This window comes from Gallinula chloropus (genome assembly GCF_964237585.1).
Source record: "Gallinula chloropus genome assembly, chromosome: 25".
Classification (NCBI taxonomy): Eukaryota; Metazoa; Chordata; class Aves; order Gruiformes; family Rallidae; genus Gallinula; species Gallinula chloropus.
In genome coordinates this window covers 4,044,914-4,069,880 of record NC_140110.1, presented here as the reverse complement: position 1 = coordinate 4,069,880, position 24,967 = coordinate 4,044,914, and the positions used below count along the sequence as shown (strand labels likewise).

General features: G+C 49.9%; 1 protein-coding gene across 1 annotated transcript; it reads left to right on the top strand.

Annotated features, from left to right (window-relative positions):
• Positions 1–13,674: 13,674 nt before the first annotated feature.
• LOC311200865 (olfactory receptor 14A16-like) lies at positions 13,675–14,616 on the top strand (the record flags this gene model as incomplete). Its single annotated transcript, XM_084275169.1, has 1 exon — positions 13,675–14,616. One exon carries the CDS (start codon positions 13,675–13,677, stop codon positions 14,614–14,616), a length of 942 nt encoding a protein of 313 aa, XP_084131295.1.
• Positions 14,617–24,967: the final 10,351 nt, after the last annotated feature.

Here is a 24,967-nt window from a genome sequence, read left to right as displayed (position 1 = left end):
GACCTCTGGACCAGCCCCCATTGCAGCATGCTGCTGAAATTTCTTCCATCATCTGAGATATGACAGAAACATTTTTTCCTATGAAAAAATCCTCCATTGTCAAACTCCTTTGAAATTTTCATCACTCAAATAAAATCTCTCCAAGGAGTTGGCATGGCTTATTTTTTTTTTTTTTTTTAGAGAAAATTGCATGAAGAGCTATAGTGGTAAGGGCTTTCTGGATGTTAATAAGCCCCATAGTGTGTTTTCTTCTGAGTCCACAGACCTCAGATTCCAAGTGGAGAGTGAAGAAACCTCTCCACAAGTTGTCAGGAATAATGCCCAAAGAACGTGAACCTTACTGACAAAGCCTCCCCATGGGCTCCTTAGAGCAGACAACTAGAGGCCATAAGGACAAACACAGGCAAAGCACAGGCAGCTCTGATGCTGAGGACACCCTGGCTTGGTCTGATGAAGCAGGAATGCCAAGCGCTGACCCCCAGCCCCTGGGCAGGGAGATCCTGACCCTCACTTGTGTCTCATGGCTTTTCCTTGGGAAGTGGGGAGTGTGTTTCCAAGGGAAGGACACTGGGGCATGAAACATAGAGGCCTTCCCTGGGGTGGGTACAATGGGACAACAGTGCTCTGTGGCCATGAGGACAATGTGTTACCTCTGAGGCCTCTGTGGCAGGGACATCAGCAATAGCCAAGTGGGCACAGACCTCGTTTCTATCAGGCAGTTTCAGCCTGGCTGGTACCCTTGGCCATCTGCATCACAGATCATCCCACACTGCTCCACACCTGTGCCTGTTTCCCTGAAGTCTGCAGGCACCCAACACCCTTCCCCACCTTGTTCTCAGCCCACGATATCCCTGCCTGTTCTGCTGTCTCTCCCTCCACATCTGCTTTTCCCACAGACACAAAGCCACCAGCTCATCCACACTTCCTCTGAGTTTTTGCACCACAGCACTGCCCTCAGAATGGCATTTCTTTATCCTCACGTACACTCTGATCTTCAAAGCTGCAGTTTCAGTTTGACTTCCTTTCTTATGTTCTTTCCCTGTAGCACAAAGATGGATTCCCTCAGCATCTCCTTCACCAGGCTCACCCCAGGTCTCTCAGCCTCTCCACACAAGACCCCTAACTGTATCTTGGCAGACTTTCTCTGCCTATGTGACAGTTTCTGCCCATTCCTCCAGACCGGGGATACCAGCACTGGGACTGACTACTCCAGACATGGCCTCACCTGATCTGAGTCCGCATGCACAAGAAGGGCCCTTGTCTGCGTGGTCAGATTCCTCCCAGTGCAGCCCAATGTGCTCATGGCCAGATTCCTGTTCAGCACCTCTGACTGCTATGGCATCCCCTGCAATGCCCAAATTATTCTCCTTGCGGCTGGTTCTCCACCCGTCATGTTGGAGCCTGACTTGATGTGTGGGTGTTTGTCATGGTTTCGTGCCATGTTCTGCAAGGACAAGCTGACACCTGGAGAGCCCACATCAGAGCCCCAGACAGCCAGAGGCACCCTCAGATGGCAGGAAATGGACTTCCCAGAAAGGACCTTTCCAATATCTTATAGAACAGGGAGAGGCAGACCTTGGGTCTGCAATGAGAATGTTTTGCTCAGAGAAGAGTGCCCCATGTTCTCACTGCCTTGTTCTCCTTGCAGAGGGATTCATGCAAAGAGGCAGAGAATGCCCAAGGGCAGCTTCATTCCCCACTTCCTCCTCCTGCCCTTGGCAGACACACAGGAGCTGCAGCGGGTTTCTCAGTGCTGTGCTGCACACGACCAAGACATGTTCCCTACCCCTCTGCAAGGGCAATGCTGGTGACCAGTTCTTCTCTGAAATCCCCTAGATCCTCAGCCTCACATGCTCAGATGCCTACCCCTGGGAGACTGGTCTTCTTGTATTCCGTACCTGTTTAGTTTTGGGATGTTTTGTGGGATACCTGAGGAGGTTTGATGCCAGGAACATCTTTTGGCACTCGCACATTTTTTGGGGGGTGCTATTGTGGACAATTAGCGGTCTTGAAAATGGTCTGTGGTTGAGCCCAAAAATACGGCAGTCAATGTTATGCATTAGCAACACGGCCAGTCGTATGCAGTCCAGACAATTTCTGCAGTATGTTGAAGACAATTTCCTGCTACAGATGGTGCAGGAACCTACAAAGGGAGGGTGGGTGCTGGACCTTGTTCGTTAGGGAGGTGAAGGTCAGGGGCAGTTTAGGACAAAGCAACCACAAAATGTGAGAGTTCGAGATCCTGGGTGGAAGAAGCAAGCCAAAAAGTAGGATAGCTACCCTGAATTTTGGAAGAGCTAACTTTGATCTCCTCCAAAGTCTAGTATGAGCTGTCCTGTGGGCTATGCTGTTAGAAGGGAAGGGAGCCTGTGAGAACTGGGTAGCATCCAAACAGAGCTTCTTCCAAGCTCAGGATAGGTGCATCCCTTTGAGTAAGAAATCAGGAAAGAGAGGCAGAAGACCTGTGTGGATGAGCAGGGAGCTAATGAGTAAACTCAAAGGGAACCAGAAGGATTATGAACTGTTGAAACAGGGTCTGAGCACCTGGGGAGAATACAGGAATGTGGTCAGGGCCTGTAGGGACGTGACTAGGAAGGCGAAAGGCCACTTGGAAATGAAGCTGGCAAGGGACTTAAAGGGTAATAAAAAGGGTTTTTTTAGATACGTGAATAGTAAGAGGATGACCAGGGATAATGTAGGTCCCTTGCTGAATGAGGAGGGTGTCCTGGTAATGGGGGATGCTGAGAAGGTGGAGATACTGAATGCCTTATTTGCCTTGGTGTTCACTCCAAAGGCCCCTTAGGACCCACAGATCCTGGATGAAAGTAGGAGTGTTTGGGGAAATGAAGAGCTTCCCTCTGGTTGAGGTAGGGGAGGTCCAGGAGTGGCTCAAAGGGATTAATGCACACAAATCCATGGGCCCTGATGGGTTTCATCCACGTGTGCTGAGGGAGCTGGCGGAGGTGATTGCTGAGCCGCTCTCTATCATCTTCAACAGGTCTTGGAGGACAGGAGAAGTGCCTGAAGACTGGAGGATAGCCAATGTCACTCCAGTCTTTAAAATGGGCAAGAAAGAGGAACCTAGTAACTATGGGCCAGTCAGCCTCACCTTTGTCCCCGGAAAGGTGATGGAACAGCTTGTTCTGGATGCCATCTCCAACCAATAGGAAGAGGAGAAGGTCACAAGAAGTAGTCAGCATGGATTCACCAAGGGGAAATCGTGCTTGACCAATCTCATAGCCTTCTACGATCTCATGACCGGCTGGGTAGATGGAGAGAGAGCAGTGGATGTCATCTACCTTGACTTCAGCAAGGCCTTTGATACTGTCTCCCATGACACCCTGATAGCAAATCTGAGAGAGCATGGGATAGATGAGTGGACAGTGAGGTGGGTTGAGAATTGGCTGTCAGACCAAGTGCAGAGGGTTGTGATTCGAGGAGCAGAATCAGACTGGAGGCCTGTGACTAGCCGTGTTCCCCAGGGCTTGGTGTTGGGTCCAGTCTTGTTTAATATCTTCATTGACGACCTTGATGAGGGAATAGCATCAGCAAGTACCCGATGATACAAAGCTGGGAGGAGTGGCTGACATGCAGGAACACTGTGCTGCCATCCAGAGAGACCTAGACAGGCTGGAGAGCTGGGCAGGGAGAAAACAGATGAAGTTCAACCAAAGCAAGTGTAAAGTCTTGCACCTGGGAAGGAACAACCATTTGTATCAGTACCTGCTGGAGAAGAGCTCAGTGGAGAAGGACCTGGGGGTCCAAGTGGATGACAAGTTGGCCATGAGCCAGCAGTGTGCCCTGGTGGCTAAGAGAGCCAATGGGATCCTGGGGTGCATCCGGAGGAGTGTAGCCAGTAGGTCAAAGGAGGTGATCCTCCCCCTCTACTCTGCCCTGGTCAGGCCCCACCTGGAGTATTGTGTCCAATTCTGGGCTCCTCGGTTCAAAAAGGACAGGGACCTCCTGGAGACAGTCCAGAGAAGGGCTACAAAATGATTAATGGCCTGGAGGATCTTCCCTATGAGGATAGGCTAAGTAAGTTGGGACTCTTCAGCCTTGAGAAGAGAAGACTAAGGGGGGACCTAATTAAAGTTTATAATTATTTTAAGCAGGGGATGCAGGGGGAATCAGCCAGCCCCTTTTCAGTGTCTGTGGGGATAGGACAAGGGGCAATGGCTGCAAGTTGGAGCACAGGAAGTTCCGCACCAACAAGCGGAAGAACTTTTTCACAGTGAGGGTGACAGAGCCCTGGGACAGGCTGCCCAGGGAGGTGGTGGAGTCTCCTTCTCTGGAGATATTCAAGACCCGTCTGGACGCCTATCTGAGTGATATGTCCTAGGGAACCTGCTTTGACAAGGGGGTTGGACCCGATGATCTCTTGAGGTCCCTTCCAACCCCTACAATTCTATGATTCTTTGATTCTATGATTCAAAGTTGGAAGCTGGGAGACCCTGAAAATGACGTCAGGCACTGTTAGAACATTGTCTTGGTAAGGAGAGACCTGAGCCCCAAGATTTCTGGGGCTGCTAGTGGGCTAACCAGGGAGATTTCAAGCCAGGAACATCTTTCAGCCCTCACCCCTTTTCCTTAGGAGCTATTGCTGGACATGTAGGAGTTTCAACTGTGGACACTGGTGGAGCCCAAAAACATCAGGCAATCTTAGGACCTCTCCCTTGGTTAGCAATGCCCTGATCCTAAACGTTACTGGGGCTGCTTGTCCACTCCCTGAGGAGCAGTCAGGGCAATAATATCTTTAAACTCTCGCTCTTTTGTTTGGGAGGTGTTGCTGGAAGGTTAGAAGTTTTGAAGGAGGATGCTGGTAGAGCCTGAGGAGGCGTCAGGCAATGTTAGGAGAGTTCCCTTGGCAAGGAACGATCTGAGCACCAAGATTCCTTGTGTTTCACATCTGAACACTGATGAGGGTTCATGCCAGGAAAATCCTTCAGCCCTCGCTCCTCTTGTTAGAGACCTGTTGCTGGAGGTTTAGCACTTGCGAAGGTGATTGCTGGTAGATGGAAAAATGACATCAGGCACTCTAAAGGCTGTTGCCTTGGCTGGGAATGCCCTGAGCCTCAAGGTTTGCTGTACTGCTATTCTACTACCTGGGGAGGCTTCAGGCCACAAATCTTTCTCAGCCCTGACACCAATGGGTTTGGGAGCTATTCCTGGACGTTTCTCAGTTTCAAAGGTGGGCTCTTCTAGAGCTCAAAAATGAAGTCAGGCAATCTTAGAACTGCTCCCTCTCCTAGGAAAGCCCTGAGCCCCAAGGTTACTGGGGCTGTTAGTGGGCTACCTGGGGAGGTTTCATGCCAGAAACATCTCTCAGCCCATGCACATTTTGTTTGGGAGCTATTACTGGACATTTAGAATTTTCAAAGTTGGACTCTGGTAGAGCCTGAAAATTACATCAGGGACCCATAGGACCGTTCCCTCAGCTACGAAAGCTCTAGGCCCCAAAGTTACTGGCGCTGCTTTTGGGCTACCCAGGGAGCTTTCAGGCTCTCAAACCTTTTGTTCGGGACCTATTGCTGGACATTTGGCATTTTTGACTGGGGACATGGGTAGAGACAGAAAATGATGTCTGATATTATAGGACCATTGTCTTGGCTACGAATGCTCTTTGCCCCAAGGCTACCAGGGCTGCGTGTGGGCTACCTGGGGAGGTTTCAGCCCAGGAACATCATTCATCCTTTATAGATTTATTTGGGAGCTATTGCTGTATGTTTAGAATTTTTAAAGGGGGACACTAGTAGAGCCACAAAATGACACCAGGGACTCTTCAGACCATTCCAGTGGTTAGGAAAGCCCTGACCCCCAAGGTTACTGGACATGCTAGTGGGCTACCTTGGAGGGTTTCTGGCTAGGAAACTTTTTCAGCCCTTGCTAATTTTTTTTGGTGATCTACAATAAAGATTTTGGATTCTCCCTGTCCCTCCTTTTCTTAATAGTTCTATAAATACATGAATAACAATATTACTGGTATAAATAATAGTTCTTTTATATATTAATTAATATTAAGTATAAATATTAATACCAATGTTAATATTATTATCAATATCAATATTGATAATTCATAATAATTATATAAATATATTAATGACAAATGGAGTGACAGTGAGAATCTCGAACGTTTATTCGACTCAGGGGGACCAATGTAATAGAGGGTGAAGAAAAGGCTGAGGAACTTAGTGCCTTTTTTTCCACAGTCTTTAGCAGTAAGACCAGTTGTGTCCTGATTCCCAGACCCCTGCGTGGAAAAATGGAGATGTGAATCGGACCGAAGCTCTCATAATCCCAGGGGAATTGGTTAGTGACCTGCTCAGCCACTTAGATCTGTACAAGTCAATGGGTCCGGATAGGATACACCTGAGGGTACTGAGGGAGCTGGCAGAAGTGCTCCCCAAGCCACTTTCCCTTATTTACCAGCAGTCCTGGCTGACCAGGGTGGCTCTACCTGACTGGAAGCTGCACATGTGACACCCATCTGCAAGAAGGGCCAGTAGGAGGTTCCCAGGGAACAAAATGCCTGTCAGCCTGACCTCGGTGCTGGGGAAGGTGATGGAACAAATCATCTTGAGTGCCATCATGCAACACATGCAGGGCACCCAGGGGATCAGGCCCAGTCAGACTGGGTTTAGGAAAGGCAGATCGTGCTTGACCAAACTGATGTTTTTCTGTGACAAGGTGACCTGCTCTTTGGATGTGGGGAAGGCTGTGGATGTGATCTACCTGGACTTCAGTGACACCTTCATCACTGCCTCCCACAGCATCCTGCTGGAAAAACTAGCTGCCCATGGATTAGATGTGTATACTCTGTGCTGGGTTAGAAACTGGCTGTACAGCCAGACCCAAACAGTTGTGATGAAGGGAGTTAAATCCAGTTGGCAGCAGGTCACACGTGGTTTCCCCAGGGGTCAGTGCTGGGGCCAGTTCTCTTTAGTATCTTCATTAATGATCTGGCTGTGTGGATCAATTGGACCCTCAGTAAATTTGCAGATGGCACAAAAGTGTGTGAGTGTTGATCTGCTGGAAGGCAGGAAGGCTCTGCAGGGTGACTTGGACAGGCTGAAAAAAGGTCCTCCAGAGGAAATTCCTTTGAAATCTAAGGAATTACTAAGGACCCAACTAAAATCCAAGTAGTTGTATAAGTCCTGAGTTTTTTAATGAAAGTGACTTGAAGAGCCATGCTTGTAAGGGCTTTCTGGATGTTAATGAGCCCCATGGTGTCTTTTCTTCTGAGTCCACAGACCTCAGACACCAAGAGGAGAGTGAAGGAATGTCTCCAGAAGTTGAAGTCAGGTGTAAAGCCCAAAGTGCCTTGAAACATTAAGAGGCCTCACTGGGAGCCATTGCTGACAAAACCTCCCCATGGGCTCATTAGAATAGACAACTACAGACAAACACAGGCAAAGCGCAGGCAGCTCTGATGCTGAGGACACCCTGGCTTTGTCTGATGAAACAGAAATGCCAAGTGCTGACCCCAGCCCCTGGGCAGAGAGATCCTGACCCTCACCTGTGTCACCCTCCTTAGGTGTGTGATGCCAAAGGAAGGACAGGGCTATGAGACCTGTGGCCTCCCCTGCAGTGGGTGCAAGGAGGCAATGATTCTCCATGCCTGTGAGGACAATATGGCTCCTCTGAAGCCTTTGTGTCAGGGACATCAGCCATAACCAATGGGTAAAGACCTGGTTTAATCGGGGCATTTCAAACTGGCCACCACCCTTTGCCATCTTCACCACAGCCCATCCCACCCTGCCCCACGCCTGTGCCTGCTTCCCTGCAGGCTGTAGGAACCTAATGCACTCCCCACCTCATTCTCACCCCACCATGTCCCTGCCCGTACTGCTGTCTCTCCCTCCTTGCCAGCTGTTCTCACAAACACAAAGCCACCAGCTCAGCCAGGCTGCCTCCAAGGGATTTCTTGCACCACAGCACTACCAGAGGGTCAGAATGACATTTCTTTATCTTCATGTCCACTCTCTGACCTCCAAAGCTGTGGTTTCACATGGACTTCCTTTCTTATTTCTACATAGCACAAAGATGGCTTCCCTCAGCACTCCACCGGCCCCTACAAAGAAAATGAACATTATCTTGGTCAGAACCAGGCCACCTTTGCAGACAACAAGTGCAACACAACACTTGGCTCACTCCTGTAGTCACACAGTATGGATAAGCCTGTTGGTCAGTTATGGTCAGCTGGGGCTGTTCTGTCCCCTTCCAGGTACTTGTGCACTCCCAGTTGACTCATTTCTGAGGCAGAATTAGACAAAAGCCCTTGATGCTGTGCAAGCCCTGCTCAGCAAGCAACAAACAGGTTTATTCAGACTTTTTTTGCTTACAAATCCAAACCACAGAACTCTGGTGGCTGCCAGCATGAGAATTCATTCCAGTCCAGCCAAAATATGGTCAGGAGGAGAAGATCTTTCCTGGTTTAATACATTCTCAATATTCCTGTTCATCAAATTCCCAGAGTTTGTCAAGGTCTGTTTGAAGTGCAGTGCCATTTTCTTAGCAGTACACATCTCCTTGCAGGTGGCTCTTCAAAGTTGTGGTGCATTAAAAAAAATGACAGCAAGAGGTGTCAAAGAACCTGGGACTCTATTGCTGGATTTGTAGCATCTTCAAAGGTCGATTATGGTAGAGCCTGAGCAAAACAGACTCAAGACAGAATAAAAGAAAGAAAGAAAAGTGATTTATTACTACTACAACTACACACTGAGTGAACCAGTCGGGTAATGAGAAGCACAGGCCTCTCAGAAGGACTCCCTTCCATGGGTGCTGATGTTCGGGCCCAGACTCCCCTGACCTGGTCCCCCACAGAGTCACAACTCCCCTGGCAAACCTGCTGCAGGGTGGGTCAGTCTGTGCACAGGCCATAGATGGTCTCTGCTCCTCGTCCTTATCCATGGGCTGTGAGGGGACATCCACTCCACCATGGTCTTCACCATGGGCTGCAGGGGAATCTCTCTCTCTGGCACCCATGGGTGGGGATAAGGACAGTTTACTGCCAAAAATCACCATGAATGTGGAACAATAATGGTTAGTTACACTCACACCCAGTGCTAACAGGGAGTACCTTATTGACCCAAGGACAACAGAAGGCTGCCCAACAGGAAGGACAGAACAACAGACCCACCATCCCAGCCACACTCAGACTGTCCTGGAGGCAGCCAGCCAGCTCCCCCTCAACCAGCTGCATTTATGGGGAAGGTGGAGTGGAAAACAGCCTGGGCCAACTCAGCTCACCTGGGCTAACTCAGATCACCTGTGATGGCTGATTGGGGAGGTTAACCCTGGCCTGGCCAGAACCAGGACAGCTGAACAATTAATGGGTCGACACCCAAGGAAGATACAAGGATTCCCAGACCTGAAGGTCCAATCACACACACTGTGACCCACAAAACCTCCATTGTTGTCATTCCAATTCAGACAATATTCCCCCTTTTCTGGAACTGGGGTTTTCCATGGGTTTGTTTCCTCATTCCAACAGAATGAATCATGACCAATGGTTATGTCACTTCTATCACTCAGGAGCCATTTAGGGGATATTGTTTCAATGCCCATGGCCAGTCTTTAAATCCTGAAGGGCTCCCACATCCCCAACAATTTGTCAGGTTAAAAGCGTTGGGCACCTGCTGGCCTAAAGTTATAAATCCATTTTGCCACCCCAGGCTGAAGAGGGGGGCACAAACGTTACCCCAGATATAATAGGTGGTGAGAATGGTCGACTAAAACAATGTTTGTGATAGTCTGCTAAACCTCCTATAAATATTAACAAAGCAGTTATTAACTAAACTATACAGACAATTAACAGCTTCATCTATTCCTTCAAGAAGGTGTCAGAGATTCCATCTGGAAAAGAAAAGAAGAAGCTGGACTAGGTTCTTTTTAAGAAACCAGAAGTAGCTTGTTATCAGAAGGATGGAATAATCCACCTTGTATTGACTTTGTGTTCCTTCCCATGGGCATCTTTTGCTTTCCAAGCGTGTTTGTTGAGGGGCTCAGCCAGTACTTGGGGAACGGTCCCAATGGTCGGCATTTCTACCAAGACTGGCAGACCAGGAGAGAAAAATGGCTTGTCTGGGGTGCTGGGAGTGTGGGGTTTGGGGATTAAGTTTGGGGTTTGGGTCAAAAGGCATTGAGTTGGGACATCCAATTATTCCCCAGCAATCACTGACTTGGGGAACTGCATCCCAGAGTCGTTCTGCCCAGTGTGGCTTGTGAGCTTTTAAAAACCCTTTCAAAAGCCCATTAGTTCCCCCACTATCCCATTAGCTTGGGGGTAACACGGGGGGTGAAACCCCCACCTGACTCCTCCTTCCTTGGCCCACTCCTGCCCCTTGGCAGCAGTGAAATGACTGCCCTGGGCTGACTGAACAGACTGGGGGTTGGCAGAAAGTGAAACCAGTTTGTCAGGGCCCTCCCTGGCTGTTCTCCTGCTGCTCCTGGAAATGCCTGGGCTGGGACTAGGCCAGAAATGATTTCCACTCCCACTAATACTCTTGTTTCCCCTCCGCCTTCCCAAGGGCTCCAATAGAGTTGATTTTCCAGGCCTCCCAAAGGGTCTTTTTCTCTCTCAGCTGGAGGGGGGTCTCTTCCATGGGGTGCCGCTCTAGCCGCAGGCAGCATTGTTCACAGGCCCAGAGCCAGGTGGGGCAAGCTTCCCAGTGACAGGCCACCCCCTGGCATGTGCCTCCCTGTGGGAATCCTTGGATCCTGCCTGGCCACGTTTCACATGCAGCCATTCCAGGAGCCTGTCCCAATGTCCTCTGAGCTGGTCCTCTTTCTGCAGAGGGGCAATGCTGGCCAGTTCCTCTGAGCTGAGGGAGCTGGGCCTCGTTAGCTTGGAGAAGAGGAGACTGAGGGGTGGCCTTATTCAGGTCAATGGGTAAAAGCTGGAGCAGAGCAAGTTCCATGTGAATGTCAGGAGAAACTCTTTCACTGTGAGGGTGCCAGAACCCTGGGACAGACTGCCCAGAGAGGTTGTGGAGTCTCCTCCTCTGGAGACATTCACACCCACCTGGATGTGTTCCTGTGTGGTTTAGTCCAGGTGATCCTGCTCTGGCAGGGAGGTTGGACTAGATGACCTTTTGAGGTCCCATCCAACTCCTGACGTTCTGTGATTCCTTGACCTTGGATCTCCCTGCACGTCTCTGGAGCACCTCTGGCCCCTCAGGTTTCACCGGGTGTTGGTGTTTGAACACCTCCTTCTTGGCCTCCCCCCCATTAATTCCCATGAGAGCTGGGACCAGCAGCTCCCAGGAAGCAGGTGCCTCTTTTGTGCCCACTGGAACTGTGGGAAGAGGAATCCCAGCTTTGGTTGGATTGAGGCAGCCATGTGCCAGAGCTGCATCCCCTCCCCAAGGGGAAAGAGTCCCCCTCCCGTCAACGTCTGGGGGTCCTGCCTCATGTGGAGACAAGAAAAAGTGATTCTTCTGCCCAGCTCGTGTTTGATCAGGAGAAAGGACTCTGCTGGACAGAAGGATTTCTCCCCAGACTAGAGAGCAGATGGCAGGGAGGACTTCACTCTCTTTCCAAGTTGGTTCCCTGGAGCTTCAGGAATACCTCAGAGGAGCAGTGGAGTACGTGACGCCTTCACCTGCTCCTCTGCTGTAGCTGGGCTGGACTCCTGGGACAGTGGGAGCTGATGAAACATTACAGCACTGATGAGGGACAGCTCTGCCACAGAGTAGCTCCTCTGCCAAGCACACAGGGCTGTGGACACTGCCTGTAGGCATCAAGGGGAGACCTGAGAGGTTGAGAAAGCTGACAGATGCTGAGAGGTCACTGGAGGAGAAATATCCTCAGCACTCTACCTGTGAGTATGTCCGTGGTATGTCTGTGGGTGCAGAGCAATGCAGGTTCTGTTCCTGGAGGGATCTCCTAAAGCTGGGACATGGGGCAGTGTGTGGTGTCTGTCAGGAGGACAGACCTGAATGTTCTGCCTGGAAGGGATGCCCTTCTGCCCCATCAGAGGGACAGTGCAGGACAGCTGTCTTCTCCTGGGCATGGCTGAGGGGTGCCGAGGGCTGTCCTTGTGAGCAGGGTCCTTTTATCCCAGGGTGTGTGCTGGGGCAGGGACTCTTCTGCTGCCAGGGTCAGCACTCAGCCTGCCTGCTGGGCTTTCCACAGGGATATAGACAGCACCTCTGGGTTGAAGCAGTGACCCAGGGAAGGGCAACGTAAGGTCCTTCTGCTGTCAGAAAGTGCTGCCTGGGTCAGCTTTGCTCCCAGCCAGAGCTGATCCTTGAGAAATGCCAAAGAGAATATTTCTGCAAAGGCAGAGTCTTTGCTTTGACTTTTCCTCTCCTGTGGGCTGTGCTGAGTGTGGTAGATGAGAACTGATTTCTCCCCTTGAGAATATGCAGTGAAAACTTGATTCTCCTGAAGATGTTGGAGCCTGGGCTGAGCCCTGCACAGACAGAGGTTCCCTGGGGCAGTGCCCTGATGCCAGGAGGGGTCTGCAGAGCAGAGCTGAGCATAGGGCAGGTTGGATGAGGTCTGTGAGCACAGAGTAGGAGGTGAGATGGGCAAAGAGAAGCAGGTGCAGGGACAGCTCCAGGCAGCAGAGACACTGTCAGGGAGGGAGGAGCTGCTCCCAGAAATGCTCTGGCACTGGGGATTTGGGACCTCCCTGACACTTTCCAACACCCACCCCCTGGTTTCTGCCACCCAGCAGAGGCTCTGCAACCAGAGTTACAGGGTTTCAGGCTGAGTCTTCGCGGCAGCCCAAACAGCAGTGAGGAGAAACCCCTGAGTGCCTGTCTGTCTGTTCCTGACCCTAAAGATTTTGCTGCAGCATTTCCTGCTGTATCCCCTCCTGTCCTTGCTGCCTTTGTCCCACCATTACCTGGGGCTTTGAGCACGTCCATTGGTGGGGCTGGCACTGAGCTGACCCTCACTTCAGGACCCCCATCTGTAGGAATGAGGTTTTCCAGGCAGCTCCTGCTGGGCTGCAGCTGCCTCCCACAATGGCACTGCTCTCCCAGGGACTCTTGTCCCCCAAAGAGGAGCCCCATCCAGGACACATCTCGGCACAGAGGCCGTGGCAATGCCACTCATCACCTGTGTGTGGACAGCTGCACTGTGCCCTGTGTGTCCCTGGCTGGGAGCGAGAAGCTGAGATCCTCATTGGGTGGGATGAGACCGCAGGAGGGCTTTGGAGCTCTGCCCTGCAAGACTGGATTCCTCAGCTCTCTTTGGGGTCCAGTTTCTTTTGCAGGGAACAGCAGGGTGTGATCAGAGAGTGTCCAGAACAGGGCAGCTGAGAGCAGGGCTGATGGACAGAGCAGCTCTCCCTACTCTGCATTCAGGGTAAGGTTTCACTGGCACTGCAGCAGCAATGTCAGGGAGTTCTGACGGAAGAAACAGTCCTCAGCTCATTTCACAGGGGATTTAGTCTGAGATCAGGCCATCCTTCTATTTACTGACTGCTGCCAGGCAGGACTGAGTTCTCCAGAGCCCACATCCAACCCTCCTCACAGCAGTGACACGCTCAAGCCAGCACAAAGCAGACCTCCCAAAAGGGACCTGACAAAAGTCCTCCTGAATACTAAGTCAATCTCAAATGATTCTGTTAAAACTGGAAGATGTTTGCCTCAAAGAAGAGTTCCCTAACTTCTCATTTTGCCTTTTAATCATTGGAAAGGTCTCCATGCTCACAGAAAGCAGAAGATGTCCAACAGCAGCAGCTCCATCAGCCAGTTCCTCCTCCTGCCCTTTGCAGACACACGGGAGCTGCAGCTCCTGCACTTCTGGCTCTTCCTGGGCATCTACCTGGCTGCTCTCCTGGGCAATGGCCTCATCATCATCACCATAGCCTGTGACCACCACCTCCACACTCCCATGTACTTCTTCCTCCTCAACCTCTCTGTTCTTGACCTTGGCTGCATCTCCACCACTGTTCCCAAATCCATGGCCAATTCCTCGAGGGACACCAGGGCCATTTCCTACACAGGATGTGTGGCTCAGTTCTTTTTCTTTTTAATTTTTATCTCTACGGAGTACTATATTCTCACCATCATGGCCTATGACCGCTACGTTGCCATCTGCCACCCCCTGCACTACGGGACCCTCCTGGGCAGCAGAGCTTGTGTCCACATGGCAGCAGCTGCCTGGGCCAGTGGGTTTCTCAGTGCTGTGCTGCACACAGCCAATACATTTTCCCTCCCCCTCTGCAAGGGCAATGCTGTTGACCAGTTCTTCTGTGAAATCCCCCAGATCCTCAAGCTCTCCTGCTCAGATGCCTACCTCAGGGAAACTGGACTAATTATGGTCAGTTCCTGTTTAGCTTTCGGGTGTTTTGTGTTCATTGTGGTGTCCTATGTGCAGATCTTCAGGGCTGTGCTGAGGATCCCCTCGCAGCAGGGACGGCACAAAGCCTTTTCCACCTGCCTCCCTCACCTGGCTGTGGTCTCCCTCTTTGTCAGCACTGCCATCTTTGCCTACCTGAAGCCCCCCTCCATCTCCTCCCTATTTCTGGACCTGGTAGCAGCATTTCTTTACTCAGTGTTTCCACCAGCAGTGAACCCCCTCATCTACAGCATGAGGAACCAGGAGCTGAGGGAAGCCGTGTGGAAACTGAGTCCTGTATGTTTTGAATTAGCCATGAACTGATCATCTTCGGCATATCACTGGCCATGTAGCTGTCATTAGGACCAGTCTGTATTTAGTAGGGGTTTTGGTTGTTGTTTTGTCTTTTCATTAGCCTAGAGGGATGTATGGACTTCACTTGCTCAGCAGGTTTCCACCTCTTCTTGCTGTTTGGTCATTCAGGAGCTGTTCATCTTTCCAGTGTCTTCTTTGAGCTTCACAACATTTGAAAACATCCCGTCTTTCAGATGTCTAATAAACGGTTCTCTCAGAAGTTCAGTGTGTTGATAAGTGACCTTTCTATCTATCTGAACAAAAGTTGGTTTGGAGAGAATCTCCTCTGAAAGCTGAACCCCTTCATATGCTGCAGGATGAGCATGAGCCAGCAATGTACCCTCCTGGCTAAGAAGGCCAATGGCATCCTGGGGTGTATTAGAAGGGGTGTGTTCAGTAGGTCAGACAGGTCTTTCTCCCCTTTGCCCTGGTGATACCACACCTGGAATGTTGTGTCCAGTTCTGGGCTTCTCAGTTCAAGAAGGACAGAGAGCTCTTTGAAAGAGTCCGGACAGGGCCATTCTGTGGCTCTATGATTCTGTGGTACCTGCACAATGGAATGATCCTAAAAGCTCCTGTTATCATTTTCAGGCTCAACCAGTGTCCACCTTAGGAAGTGCTAAATGTGCAGGTAGGGCTCCAAAGCAAAAGATTTGAGTGCTGAAAGATGTTCCTGGCCTAAAACCTTCCTAAGTACCCAGTAGCAGTCCAAGTAACCTTAGGGCTCAGGGCTTTCCTTTCCAAGGGAACAATCCTAACATGCCTGTGGGCACTGACAGGCTCTCCCAGCATCCAACATTGAACACACTAAATGTAAAGCAGTAACCTCAAACATAACATGTGAGGTTATAAAAACTCCCCTTGTAGCCCACTAGAACCCCATTAACCTTGGGGCACAGGGTTTTCATAGACAATGCAATGGTATGATATTTGCCTGTTGTCGTTTTCCAGCTCTAAGAGTGTCCACCTTCAAAAACATTCAATGTCCAGCTGTAAGTCCCAAAGAAAAAGTTTGAGGTGTGAAAGATGTTTCTGACCTTCAACCTGCCTGGGTATCCCACTAGCAGCCCCAGTAACCTTGGGGCTCAAGGTTTTCTTTACAAAGGGAACAGTGTGATGCCATTTTGGAGCTATATCTGCATACACTGTCAAACTGCTTAATGAACAGCAAGAGATCCCTTACAAAAGTGTGAGAGATGAAAGATTCTCCTGGCCTGAAACGTGCCTAGGTAGATCACCGGCAGCTCCAGTACCTTAGGGCTCAGAGCGTTCAGAGACAAAAGAAGGGTCCTAACATTACTTGATGTCATTTCTGGCCATACCAGCGTCCACCTTTGAACCTGCTAAATGCCCAGCAATACATCCCAAACTAAAGGTGTGAGGGATGAAAGATGTTCATGGCCTTACATATCCCCAGGTATCCCAATAGCAGCTCCAGAAATATGGGGGTGAGGGCTTCTGTAGCCATGGGAGTGGATGTAACTCTGCTCAACATAATTTTCCAGATTCAACACTGTCCACCTTTGAAACTGCACAATGTCCAGCACCAGCTCCATGGCAAAAGGTGCGAGGGCAGAAAAAGGTTTCTGGCCTGAAACCTCCCCAGGTAGCCCACTAACAGCCCCAGTAACCTTGGGGCTCAGGGCATTCCGAGCCATGGGAACAGTCCTAACAATGTCATTTTCAGGCTATAACATCATTCACTTTCAAACATGCTGAACAATCAGCAATCGAGTCCCAGGTTCTTTAGCACCTATTGCTGTCATTTTGTTAGAAGCACCGTAAGTTGGAGAGCCATCAGCAAGCACATGTGAACCATTAGTGAAATGGGCCTTCCCTTCAAATGGACCTTGATGAACAGGAACATCAGGAAGATTTCCAAACAGAAGAGATCTTCTCCTCCTGCCCATATTTTCTATGCGGCTGGAATTAATTCTCATGTTGGTGGCCCCAATAGTTCTGGTGTTTGGATTTGTAAGTCATAAAGTCTAAATAAATATGTTTGTTCCTTGCTGAGCAGTGCTTGCACAGCATCAAGGGCTTTTTTCTAGTTCTGCTGCAGAAATGAGTCAACTGGGAGTGCACAAGTGCCTGGAAGGGCACAGGAGTGAGCCCACCATTGTGTTGCACTTGTTGTCTACAAAGGTGGCCTAAATTTGGGAGGAATACATTTGACTTTCTTTCTAGCAGCCAGTGTGGTGTCACGTGTGGGTGTTCAGATGAGAGCAGTGCTGGTAACAGGGAGGCTGTAGTTGTGTCCAAGCAATCAGACTTTTCTGTTGTTCATACTCCACTACTAATGGGAAGCTGGGGGGGACCCAGGGAGCTGGGAGGGGACACAGCCAGGACAGGTGACCCAAACTGCCCAAAAAAGCATATTCCTTTCAAATTGCACCATGATCAGCATAAAGGAGTGTGGTGGGGGCAGAAGAACTCAGCTCCAGGACACACATGTTTTTGGGATGGCTGTGAGCTGTGCGGCCAGAGCTGTGGGTTCAGTAAGAAACTGCACTGTGCATCACCTGTTGTGTGTATTTTGCTACAAAGTCCTGTTGTTGTTGTTTCTCTCTCTTCTGTCCCAGTAAACTGTCCTTATCCCAGCCCACAAGGTTTAGGGCTTTTTGGTTTCCTTTTCCCATCCTTTCCCCCCACCCCCAATCCCCCTACACACACCCCCTCTTAGAGAGAGAGCGGCTGCGTGGTGCTCGGCTCTGGGCTGGGGTGAAACCATGAGAAAAGGTTCCAGCATAACACCCCCACATCAAGGCAGCTCAGACATGATGGGTGGAGAACCAGCCACAAGGAGAAGAATTTGGGCATTGCAGGGGCTGCCATAGCAGTCAGAGGTGCTGAACAGGAATCTGGCCATGAGCACATTGGGCTGCACTGGGAGGAGTGTGGCTGCACAGACAAGGGCCCTTCTGGTCCATCTGGACTCAGCACTGGTGATGCCACCTCTGGAGCAGTCAGTCCCAGTGTGGGGCTTCCCAGTCTGGAGGAATGAGGAGGAACATGTATGTGGTCAGGGAAAGTCTACCAAGAGACCCGGGCTTCTTTAGCCTGGGGAAGGGGAGGCTGAGGGAAGCCCTCTTTGTGCTACAGAGAAAGAACATAAGAAAGGAAGTCCATGTGAACTGATGGCTCTGAAGGCCAGGGTGGACATGAGGATAAAGAAATGTCATTCTGAGGGTAGTGCTGTGGTGCAAGAAGTCACTGGGAGGAAGTGTGGACGAGCTGGTGGCTTTGTGCTTGTGGGAACTGCTGGCGAGGATGGAGAGACAGCAGTACAGGCAGGGAGATTGTTAGGTGACAATGAGGTGGGAAAGCGTGTTGCATCCCTGCAGCCTACACAGAACCAGGTACAGGGGTGTGAGGCAGTGTGGCACGGGCTGTGGTGTAGATGGCCAAGGGTATCATTCAGGCTACAAGTGCCTGATAGATCTTTGCCCCCTTGGCTGTGGCTGATGTCCCTGCCACAGAGGCCGCAGAGGAGGCACATTGTCCTTATGGCCATGGAGCATGGTTGCCTCCTTGCACCCACCCCAGGGGAGGCCTCCATGTGTCATACCCCTGTCCTTCCCTTGGTGTCACACTCCCCACATCCCAAGGAAGAGCCCTGAGACACAGGTGAGGGTCAGGATCTCCCAGTCCAGGGGCTGGGGGTCAGCACTTGGCATTTCTGCTTCATCAGACCAAGCCAGGGTGTCCTCAGCATCAGAGCTGCCTGTGCTTTGCCTGGGTTTGTCCTCATGGCCTCCAGTTGTCTGCTCTAACGAGCCCCTGGGGAGGCTTTGTCAGGAATGGCTCCCAGTGGGGACTGTTGGTGCTTCAAGGTACTTTGGGCATTAGTCCTGCCTTAAACTTCTTGAGAGGTTTCTTCAGTCTCTTCTTTGTAGCTGAAGTCTCTGGTCTCACCAGAGACTCCATGAGGCTCATTAACATCCAGAAAGCCCTTACAAGCCTATCTCCTCAGGTAATTTCCTCTAAAAAATTAAGACTTGTATAAGTAATTAGAGAGGTTTTAATTGGGTGATGAAAATTTTGAAGGAATTTCACAATGGAGGATTTTTTCATACAGAAAAAAATTGTTTCTGTCATTTTTCAGTCCATGGAAGAGGTTTTAGCAGCATTCTACAGTGGATGTTTGTACAGAGGTCTCCTAAATAGTTCTGGACAGGCAGGAAAAGCAGTCTCTTGAGATCCAACCCTGCATGGAGAACCTTGCTCTTCCCCAAGCCCAGCAGTTCCCTCACTGGCCTCCTGGGACTCCCAACACTTTTCCTGGCATCATCTGTGCTCACAGGCACAGACAGATTTCTCTGACCACAAACAGCAGTTCAACATGACACAGTTTAATACCCATGAAATCTCTCTCCTCAGCTGCTGCTACGGCCAAGCAGCGTGTGAAGGGGGTCAGCTTTACTGGTGCTCCCAGTGCACAACCTGGGGAGGTTTCAGGCCAGGGAGATCCTTCATCTCTTGCAACTTGTGCTTGGGTGCTCTTGCTGGGTAGTTAGAATTTTTGAAACTTTTTCTGGTAGAGCTGGAAAACTACCTCAGGCACAGTTAGTGGGAGAGCTGGGGATGTTTCAGGCCAGGAATATCTTCAAGCCTCCACTCCTTTTCTTTGGCACCTCTTGCTGGAGGTTTAGCAGTTTTAGAGGTTGTTGCTGGCAGATTGAAATATGACGTCAGGCACTCTTAGGACCGTTGCCTGGGCTAGGAATGCCCTGGCCCTCAAGGTTTCTTGTTGTGCTACTTTACTACCTGGGGAGGTTTCAGACCACAAAACCTTTTCCAGACCTCCCATCAATTTGTTTGGGAGCTGTTACTGGACATTTATCAGTTTCACAGGTGGACGCTTGTAGAGCCTGACCATGAAGTCAGGCAATCTTAGGACTGTTCCTTCACCTATGAAGGGGGGCCTGAGCCCCAAGGTTACTGGTGCTCTCTGCTGGCTCCCTGGGGAGATTTCCTGCCAGAAAATTCTTTCCTGCCTCACACCTTTTGTTTGGAGCTCTTACTGGACGTTTGGCATTTTTCAAAGTTGGATGCTTGTAGAGCCCAGCAAGGACATCACACACTCTTATGACCGTTCTCTCAGCTATGAAAGCTCTGAGTCCTAAATTTACTGGGGCTGCTTTTGCTCCTCCTACCAGGGGAGGTTTCAAGCTTACAAGATATTTCAGCTCTCAAACCTTTTGTTTGGAAGTTATTGCTGGACGTTTAGCACTTCTTGACTGTGGACACTGGTAGAGCCAGAAAATGATGTCTGGTGTTACAGGACCATTCCCTTGGCTGGGAATTCCATTCGCCCCAAGGTTACCAGTGCTGCTTGTGGGCTACCTGGAGTGGTTTCAGCCCGGGAACATCGTTCAGCCTTCATAGATTTACTTGGGAGCTATTGCTGTATGTTTAGAAATATCAAAGGGGGAACCTAGTAGAACCCAAAAATGATGTGAGGCACTCTTAGGACCATTCTCTTGACTAGGAACGCCCTGACCCCCAAGGTTACTGGGCTGCTAGTGGGTTACCTGGGGGGATTTCAGTTCAGGATGCTTTTACAGCCCTTGTAACTTCTGTTTCCCACCTATAATAAAGGTGGGATATTCTTTCTGTCCCTCCTTTTGATATTGTACTTAAGGAATTAAAAAATAGAATCTATTAAAAACTGATAAAGTATTAAAAATAGAATCTCCCACACGTTGGATCTCGGGGGAACCACTGTGATGGAGGATAAAGAAAGAGCTGATGTACTTAATGCCTTTTTTTGCCTCAATCAATAGCAGCATGGTCAGTTGTCTCCTGATACCAAGACCCCTGAGTGGAAAGATGGGGATGGGAGGTAGATGGAAGCCCCCATAATCCTAGGAGAATTGGTTACTGACCTGCCCAGCCACTTATATCTGCAGAAGTTGATGGGCTTGGATGGGATACACCCAAAAGCACTGGGGGGGGGGGGGGGGGGTGGGGTGGATTTGCTCATCAAGCTACTTTGCCTTATTAACCAGCAGTCCTGGCTGACCAGGGTGGTTCCACCTGACTGGAAGCTGGCACATGTGACACCCATCTACAAGAAGGGACAGAAGGAGGACCCAGGGAACTACAGGCCTGTCAGCCTGACCTGAGTGCTGGGGAAGGGAATGGAACTAATCATCTTGAGTACCATCATGCAGCACATGCAGGACACTCTGGCCATCAGGCCCTGTCAGCATGGGTTGAGGAAAGTCAGACTGTGCTTGACCAGACTTACCTCCTTCTATGACAAGGTGACCTGCTGCTTATTGGATGAGGGGAAGGCTCTGGATGTGTTCTACCTGGTGTCGGTAGATAGGGCCTGGCGGTTGGAAGATTTCGGGCTGTACGGAAAGTTAGGACCCCCCCCTCTCCTTAGGTAACCAATAGTAGGTAGCCAGTGAGATAAGCGGACGGAAGTGACATCAGACCCCTGGGGTATAAAGCCCCGCGCCCCTCTCCAATAAACGCCATTTGCCGCCCACCACATTGGTGTCTGTGAGCTGATGGACCGTGCTGCCAGAGTGTGGCACCGGTGCCGTTCCTGAACCAGGTCGCCATGCCTAACAAAGGCAACAAGTGGCGCCGAAACCCGGGAAATTCGCCTGGATTCGGGTGAATGGTGGCCGGAGCGGCGGGACCAGCCCGGCGGGGAGGACGCTCCCGGACCAACAAGGAGGATGGAAGCCCTTGTGAAGGTCGTATTGGAATTGCATAAGCAGTGGGGTATTGAGTGTCAGGTTAAAGATTTTACTCTCACCGTTGTGAGACTTTTAAAAATCGGGGTCATTGACCAGCTGGTTGATATTCTCCACCCTGAGGTGTGGGATAAATGTACTAAAGCTTTGGCCGAGGAAATTATGTCCTCAGTTAGTGGGAAAACTCTGAAATCGTGGGGGAGGGTCGTGCAGGCCCTCCGGAAAGCGATACAAGAGCAGGACACTTGGAGGGAGGCGAAAGAATGTTTGTCGGTCATCCCAAAAATTGGGCATCGGGGCAGCCACACAAACTTTGCAGCCCCCAGACGGTGATAAGCCTGCCGAGCCCAAAGATCGAGAGGGTGATATGCCTCGTAAAAGTTCATGTAAAGTATCATTGGTTTGTTTTCCCCCAGCCCCTGAACTACAAGGGACAGCAATATGACGTGATTTGGATTTTTGCAATTGGACACATTCAAATCGTTAATTAATGTCTATCTAATGTTAACAGTCCTTACTGACTATTGCAAATGCAATTTGAAAATTGTTAATTGTTTGAATGTTTTGATTGTAGCTATTGAGCTATTGTGCACACACTTTTCCTTCCTCCTTACTTTATCTCTATCCTCTATCTATCACGGAGTACCATCAATAAGATGGCAATGTTGAGCCATGGGGTGGTGTGACATACCGTGTCCCTCCACGAATGCCTGTACCAGTGGAATTATGTCTCAACATTGCTGAAATGTTGCATTAAGACGCTTGTAAAGGGTTAAGGAAGGATTGCTAACAGGATAGCTTGAAGTGCCCTAGCTATAACCTCCCATAAACAATGCCTCACTTGAACGACTCTGCCTCACTGATAAAGAAGAAACATCAAAAGGGACATAAGTTTGGGTCTAACACCCTATTTTAAGTAAATTACACTCTCAAGGACTATGTGCTCTGTGGAAATAAAATGACTTCTTTGATGAGTTCCAGTCTCCCCCTCCTCCTTATCTGTTCATGAATTCCTTGCTTGTCTCTAATTGGTCACAAATGCAGGCAAAGCATTTCATTGTAACTAGTTCAAGCTCCCCCTTGTCCTTGCAGGTACACAAAACCTGCTAAATCCAAACTTGTAGTTTGGATCAGAGTCAAGGGGTAACTGAGTCTGCAGAAGACAGAAGGTTACTTGCAGTGACAAAGAGGAGCCACCCGACTTCATCCCCATGAGCCTCAACAACCACCACCCAACAGCAGTGCGCAGGCGCAGCTGGGAGGAGTTGATGGAAATCACTTCTTGGAACTCATTTTAATACAAAGTGGGACAGGTTATGAATATGTACAGGGGTGTGAGGTCACCTAATGAATAAGTAACATTGAACTGTATATAACCAAGCAGAACTGCCACGTTAGTGTGCATGTCCCCAGTGGAGCAACCCCCCGGCACCCAGCGCTGAACCATGACAACCAGCAACTAAAGGAACTCCCCACCCGACGTGAAGCCGATTCAGACTGATGGGACGCTTCAGCTCCGTGGTGGTAGATATTGCAATCTCTCTCTCTCTCTTTCTTACTGTCTCTCTCTCTCACTCTCTTTCTCACTCTTCTCTCTTTCTTCCTCGCCCCACCCCCCTCCTTCTCCTGCGCACTTGTTGCAGGCCAAATAAAGTGACTTAAACCTTGACTGCATTTTGAGTCTTAATTCTGTTCCCAGGAATTGAGAAGACGTCCTCACGATAAAGCACCTAATTGGACATCACTCAGGGGTTCAGCCCAGCCACCCCCAGCCACCCAGAGCAATCTGAGGTGGGTTGGAATGCAGGGGGGTTTAACCTCTGCCAAAGCAGTCTATCTGGTGTGGATCATGACATTCCTGACTTGAACTTCTTGAGAGGTTTCTTCACTCTCCTCTTGGTATCTGAGGTCTGTGGACTCAGAAGAAAAGACACCATGGGGCTCATTAATCATACAGAAAGACCTTACAAGCATGTCTATTCAAGTAATTTACTTTAAAAACATTAAGACCTGCGTAACTAATTGGAGAGGTTTTATTTGAGTGATGAAAATTTCAAAGGAGTTTCACAGTGGAGGATTTATTTCATAGGAAAAAATGTTCTTGGGGGACAGTCGGGTTCTGGGACGGCTCTGGGTGGCACGGCCTGAGCTGTGAGTTTGGTGAGAAACTGCATTGTGTATCAACAGCTTCATATATTTTTGCTTTGAAGTCTTGTTAGTATTGTTACATTGTATCTTTCTGTTATCTCAGTAAACTATCCTTAGCCCAACCCACGGTCCTCTTAGTTTCTTGGTTTTGGGGTTACTTGCCCCTTCCTCTTCCTTTTCCCTTCTCTTCCCTCTTTCCCCACCCCCCACCCCCCCCCCCCCACCCCCCCCACCCCCCCCTTCCCTCTTCCCCTGCTCTTTTCCTTTAAGGAGCAGGCAGCTGCGTGGATGTTGGCCCTCAGCCGGGGTGAAACCATGACAAAGTCAGAGGTCAGAGTGGTTTTAGATCCACAGGGAGGGAGGGAGTCCCAACGCTGGCAGCCAACCCAGGCTGGGAAATGGGAAGCAACAGAGGGACTGTGAAAACTACGCTCCTGATACCCTGTGACAGTATGCTTCCCCCATTGCCCCCATGTTTTCCTGACTTTTCCCTGTTTATATGGATTGGTAACCATTGGTGTTGATTGTGATTTCTGCATCTGTCTCACAGTGAGTTCAGGAAGACAGGTAACAACACAATCGCCAAGGGTTATCTATGCTCATGTGCCCACCCAGGCACTGGTCAGTGTCCACTGTCCACGGGTGGTATGTAAATATGACTATGAGCCAATCATCTTACTCCATAAATAGTGAGCAGTCCAAGAGCCCTTTGAGCTCTCCTGAGACGACAGTGGGCTGCACGTCAGGATCTCCCCTTGAAAGGGACGCCTCTCAAGGTGACTCCTCGAGGTCGAGAGAATCCTTGCCACGACAGATCCGCAACAGATCCTGGGTAAGTGAGCTGGGAATAAGTGCACTTAGATTTGTGATCTTGGCTAAGAAATAGAAAGGATTGATTGTGTATAGAATCCTTTAGATATAAACCGTTGACCAAGTCTGGGACTGAGACTGAATCCAGCCGCACCTGGGCTCCTCTCTGAGCAGGAGTTTAGAAACCAAGGGGATTCTTTCTGAACCTCGTGACTCAACAGGAGGGTCTCCCTGATAGATTCGTCTGACCCTGTTCTCTGTGCACTAACTAATCAAGAGTACCTTCCTATCGAATCTGAATTACTCTCACGTTTATTACCAAACACCATTACACCCTTTTGTTTTATATCCATAAACATATTATTGCCTCTCCCTTAAGAGTGAAGTGCATCCCTCTGATCTATCCCATCTGCGACAGCTGTGCAGCCCAGAGCCATCCCGAAAACTGGACCGTCCCCAAAACTGCACGTCCTGGAGCTGCCTCCTCCCACCAGCCCCTGCTTTTATGCTGAGCATGACAGAATGGGTATGGAATACCCCCTTTGGCCAGTTCGGGTCACCTGTCCTGGCTGCATCCCATCCTTTCTCATTAGTAGGGAAATATGAACAACTGGAAAAGTCATTGATTGCTTGGCAACAGGGTGCTCTCA